Below are 5,578 nucleotides of genomic sequence, written 5' to 3'. Positions count from 1 at the left end.
CCATGAGGTGAACTAAATGCCAGTTTTTAAATTCGATTTTATAATAGAAAAATACAAATTCAACTTTTTACTTGGAAAATGTTTCATATCGATTCGTTATTTGAGGGTACTTTATTGCGTCACAAACGTTAAAGCATTACAATAAAATAAAACCCTCTTAAGTACCAGTCATTACACCCACTTTGAGTCTTAAAAAGTTACTGTATTCAAGTCCTTATTTTTCCGACTTTGACAAAAGGACCACTAGCGACGCCAGGTGGAAGAGTAACGTCAATGCAACCTATGACCAGATCATTCTTTTTAAACCTTAACCATAAATGTTAATGTAGTGATGTACAGGATGGCACAAGTCTTCCATTTAAAAATAAATCACTTTTATTTGTATCACCCTAAATCACAGTCTCCAAGGGCTGCACAAGCCTAATTTACAGATGGAAACACTCCCTGAGCTTAAAACCTCCTCGGGGCAAGCTAAATTGTTAATTAGAATAAAAATAAAATGAAACCGCATGAGGAATAATAAGCCTCGACTGCACAAGTTATCTTGCTACTAGGAAAAACAGGCTGCAATCGATGGTGATACTAGTTACTGGAATAGTTGCATTTTTTTTTATTAAAACAGGACAATGCTGGTGAACAGAATCACACAAAGGAAACATTCGCATATTTTAAAATTTTCATCACGGGATATTTGCCACTTATATGTTTAAGGCACTGACAATTTGAGGATCGCTGCAACTCACAAATTGGCTCAATGTCACAATAATGATTAACAGCCCGCAAGTGATGGATGTAATGCTTTACAAAAAAACATTAACCTGTAAAAACTTCAGGGAAATAATCTACATACAATTCAGTATTTATAGCACTCAAAATTAGAACTGAAGGTTTAGCTTGAATTATAACCTGTTGTTGAAAGAAAATCATTTAATAGTTGCCCCTTATCTGTTAAAAAATAAAAAAAAAATAAGCAGGAATCTCAGCTGACATTGTGTAAACAACTTTTGCAAGAAGAAATTATATTACAGTAAATCAAAAGCGCTAATTTTAAGTAGATGGCCAAGCCATGGTCTATTGTGAATACCATTCAGGAAACAGGACAAAATAATACAAGAGCAAGAGGCGTGATAATGCCCTGGATGTTTATTTCATTGACACTGTTTTGACTATTTCCATCCATCCACCTTGCCGCACAATGGAGCCTCGCTGTCATACGTGCACACAAGGAGAAAAAAAAGTTTTTGAAAAACAGCCGCGTTTGGTACCAAACTCTTCACAGAAGAGAATACCAGCACATCAATGACCACTACGTCTTATCAGTTAATAGTTGATTTTCATCTGGAAGTGGAATGATCGGTCTTTTTCTGACCACATGCCGGCACAAGGAACAAACTTAATGAGGTTTCTTTTTTCAAAGTCAAATTATAAATCAAGAAAAGTAAAAAAAAAAATGTAGTTTAGAAAAGATGTGAAATGGCGGGAGGGGTTTAGATTAAGAATGAGCGGTCGTAATTGAGGATTGGACGTAAACGCGGTACAATAAATAGATGAGGTGGGTGGGCAGCATTTGGGGTGCATTGAGACTGGTCACAGCAGCGGCGTTTGTCCTTTCTGTCTTAATCCCACCCCCCAAACCTGTCGAGTGCAAAACATCACAAATGAACAGTTGTGTATTCAAGTCATGTTATGTTATGTACAAGAGGGGCAGGTAGGTGGGGTCTACAAATATTCAGTACTGTACATTTAATAATTGCCATATTAACAATTTACAACAATCTCTTATTAACAGTAACAAATATGGTGGAGCTTTGTGTGTGTAAATATACGAATGATTGCCCCGCAGAGGGGCGGCCGCACAGTCAAGTCCAGTCAGTCCGCTCACGTTCAAGCCTTACGGACGATGCATAGCACCTTAAAACAAACGCCATTTGGGGTCCCGCATACAACAGGCTACGTCACTTCCATTGCCATTGTGTTCTCGGACAAACTGCTGAGTGGAGCTGCTTTGTCTTGCTCGTGGTTCTCCCTGTGCAATGCAAAAACTTCAGTAATAGTCGGGTGCATCTCTTTCTTGAAAACCAATTTGTTTTTCTTACCTGGGTACGATGTCTAGCGGTGAAGCTGCAGAGACCGTGGGGACCTTGGACTTCTGACAGTTGGCGGCAGCATGCGCTAGCTTTAAGGCAGACGCCGACATGGCGCTGCTTAGCGTTCGTGGGGCGTGAACCCGTTTGCCGGTGGGCACAGCCAAGCGGAGGCTGTTGCCGAGCGGGACCTGAGTGGCGTTAGTGGTTGCTATGTGGTGGGTAGTGCCATTGTTGCTATTGCAAGCGGGTGCGGCGCTTGTGGCACTGCCAGGGTGCATGGAGGCGGCGCTGGACAAGGTGGCAGGCGGGGCTGGTGCAGCCAGAGAGGGAGACGCTGTGCTGGAGAGGTGCAAGCCCTTGTATATTCCTAAAAAAAAAAAAAACAGCACAAATCATGACATCTTTGCTATTGATAACTAAAGAAACTTTTGTTGTTTGCTTTCACACCAACAAAAGTGAGGTGCATGGCTTGAGGTGTCATCATTAGGCTAAAATGTTGATAATAGCCAACTGTAATCAAACAGCTTTTATGCTTTATTTTCTACTATGCCCATCTTTTTTAGCAAGGCTGTTTGGTGCAGAAAACATTAGTTAGGAAAATTGGCAATGGGTGTTAAAGAGTAATGTCATTCTTCCTGCAAGTTTTTGTTGTTTCTATTTTTTGTGTGTCATGAAATTGGTGAAAGTAAACAGGCCTTTATGTATACTCCAAATGCCAACCCAACCTCCAAGAAAGATGGAAAAAAAGTTTAAGCAAGCCAGTCTAATTAATGCGCGCACTTACACTTTCATCATGAAAAAGCTGGTAAGAGGCTGTAATGATGACAGTCTAGGAGATGTATTTATAACTAAAATATCCCCAACAGAAAACAAAAATATATTTTTACATTATGGAACCAACATTGACTAAACATTATCCTTGGAGTAAATATGGTGCCAAAAACAAAGCTGGAACGCATTTATATCAGAAGCGTAACACATTCATGCTCGGTTGGGCAACTTCAAATAGTTAAGAGCAAAAAATAGAACTGAAGGAAAAATGGTGAGCCTAATTGTTGTTGGCATTTTAAGCAAGTAGGAAGAGGAAAACAAATCAACACGCATGTTCTGCAGTCTGTTTTTACTTTCAAATTTTATATGTTAATTTTGGCTGATGTGGCCGTGTAGCAGTAATGTTCGTCATCATCTAGATTTGGGCTCATTTAGTACTAAAAGGCATAAACTATTTACCTAATTTACAAGTGTGTTATTTGTTTTAAGACACTGGGTTGACTGAAAAGACATACCTGAGGGGGAAAGGATACCATTAACACTGCCACCTAGGTTAAGCTCGTCCTTTGTTTTCAGAGCCAGGATTTGCTCAGTGGTGACAAGGGCCGAGGCAGCAAACTGAGCGCTGGCTTGGTCCATTGTGTTGGCAGACATCTTGCAGGGGTGAGAAGACAACATTTTTAATACGGTAGCAAGAATCAGGTAAATTTGTCAAAACAGTGATTACCTGCGTCGTAGTTGTGCTGTGGGCAGTTGTGGCTCTGTTGGCTTGAAGTTGCTGCTGCTCCAGCTGCTCCTTCTGCAACTGTGCCAACTGGTCTTGGTGATGCTGGAACTGCTCAGGTGTCAGAACTGGCACACAAAAACATAGCTTTTTAAAAACAAAAAATAAAAACAACCACCAACTTGTGAGAGCATTAGACGCAATTTGACAAAAGTGTGCACGAAGCGTCGGAAACACAAGGAAGATGGAGCGAATGCAAAATTCATAATCACCATTATAATGTTTCTATGAGATCAGCGGTCTTCAGACACTATCACCGGTATCTACATTGTGAGCTAATGACATTTGCGTACATTTCTAAACACTTTTACAACACAATCCGTGCACACCTTTTAAATCAACAACGGAATGAAGGAATACAAATCTGATTTTCTGCAAAACTAGGTTAAAAAAAAAAGGGAAAAGATACAAAAATGTTCATAAATAATCCAAATAAATACAATAACTTAATCTGTCCAAAAAGGTGAAACACTATTCAATTGTAATTTTTGGCCAAAGGTGGTTCTTCTTCTCAAAGCCACACCCCCGCCACATCTTTCGCGACAAGTTTGGGTGTGTAAGCCAGATGATTACTTTAGTGGAGTACTCTACAGTAACATTTTGTTTAGAGTGCTGGGCATACTTTATTTCAAACTAAGCAAAACTCAATCCAATTCTGGTGTTAATTATGAGTAATCTATATCAAAATACTAAATTGTAATTTTAAAATGTCAGGCTGGGTTTCCAAAATTATAAAACTAGACGATGAGAATTAAAATAAGAACTACATTTCTGCAACATCGATTAAGATTTTTAAGTAGGTGTTGCTCAACTTTATTAACAGCATTAATCAAACCCGATATGATTTCAAGACAATTGTTTTAGGTAAACAAAAAGAAAAGTCAGCTTATGACGTTGATGAAGAAATTACTTTTTAGCAGTTTGATTAACTCTGAACAACTTTAAAACATTAGTTTAACCCATCTGTTGGTTCCAGATAAAAACCAATGTGTTGAGTTAGTGGTTTGTCCCAAAACATTTTCTCTATGTTGATGTATGGGAACTTACCAACGTGGGGCTGGGGTGACGGTCCAAGCCGTAAACCTCTATGGGCGGACGGCCCGATATTGGTGAGAGGCCGCTTGATCAAGCGACTCAGCCTACGGAATATTGGGTGGGCATTGTCCAACTGATGCAGCGGTAGCGTCCGAGGTTTAAAGTGGCGCCACCGGCACGCCTTTATGCTTAAAAGAATCTGACTGAGGTCCGAGGGTGGCGAAGAGGAACTTTTGTCTGAGGTATTGCATGGTGAGGTACTGGCACACTTGATGGTGTCCGATAAGCCCGATCGAGGCCGTGCGCAATCCAGCGTCTTCGGATCCAGTTCGTGGAAAACATTGGCGTAGTCTGAATGTGCTCGGTCCAGTAAGACCCTGAAGGGCAAAAGCGGGGTGGGGATAAATGAGATTTTATTGACTGATTGCAGACTTAGCATTTATAAACGGCACTTTAAATGGCAATGGTTGCCTAAAATTTGCTTTACAAATATTTAATTTGAATGGAATAGTCACCACATCAGGAAAAATCTGAATAAGACACACTTTGCTTTATTGAGTAGTACAATGAAGGCTCAACTGACGACCCAAGTTACATTAAATTACATTAGAAATATTAAAAAATACTCACTTAAAAAAAAATGTGTATTTTGCATTTTTGAAGTGTGTAAGGACAACACAAAAACCTAAAACGTACCCTAACCTTTATGTAGATCATTGTAACTTGGCCATTTTTATGTATCTCACATGCGTTGAAAATTTCATACTCCCTCATGTCAAGCGGTTTTGTCAGGACATACATCCATCCATTTACTAAACCACTTATCCTCAATAGGATTGCGGAGAGTGCTGGAACTAGGGCTGCAACTAAGAATTAATTTCAAAATCGATCGATTATTTTT

At 39.6% G+C, this 5,578-nt stretch overlaps 1 protein-coding gene across 3 annotated transcripts in view; it reads right to left on the bottom strand.

The window, feature by feature from the left end:
• Positions 1–1,128: 1,128 nt before the first annotated feature.
• epc1b (enhancer of polycomb 1b) overlaps positions 1,129–5,578 on the bottom strand; it is a 39,194-nt gene continuing 34,744 nt past the window's right edge. For all 3 annotated transcript variants that reach the window (XM_088336143.1, XM_088336151.1, XM_088336134.1), the window contains 5 exons: positions 4,690–5,054; positions 3,586–3,710; positions 3,374–3,512; positions 2,097–2,454; positions 1,129–2,026 (listed from right to left, as the gene is read on the bottom strand). In XM_088336143.1, the coding sequence (XP_088192269.1) occupies positions 1,951–2,026; positions 2,097–2,454; positions 3,374–3,512; positions 3,586–3,710; positions 4,690–5,054 (1,063 nt within the window). In that variant the 3' untranslated portion in view covers positions 1,129–1,950. The remainder of the gene's footprint in view (positions 2,027–2,096; positions 2,455–3,373; positions 3,513–3,585; positions 3,711–4,689; positions 5,055–5,578) is intronic.

This window comes from Urocampus carinirostris, chromosome 1, assembly GCF_059441175.1.
Source record: "Urocampus carinirostris isolate Australia breed hairy pipefish chromosome 1, RoL_Ucar_1.0, whole genome shotgun sequence".
In the NCBI taxonomy this organism is placed as follows: domain Eukaryota; kingdom Metazoa; phylum Chordata; class Actinopteri; order Syngnathiformes; family Syngnathidae; genus Urocampus; species Urocampus carinirostris.
Note: the sequence above shows the minus strand (reverse complement) of the source record. Positions and strands in the feature narration are given on the sequence as shown.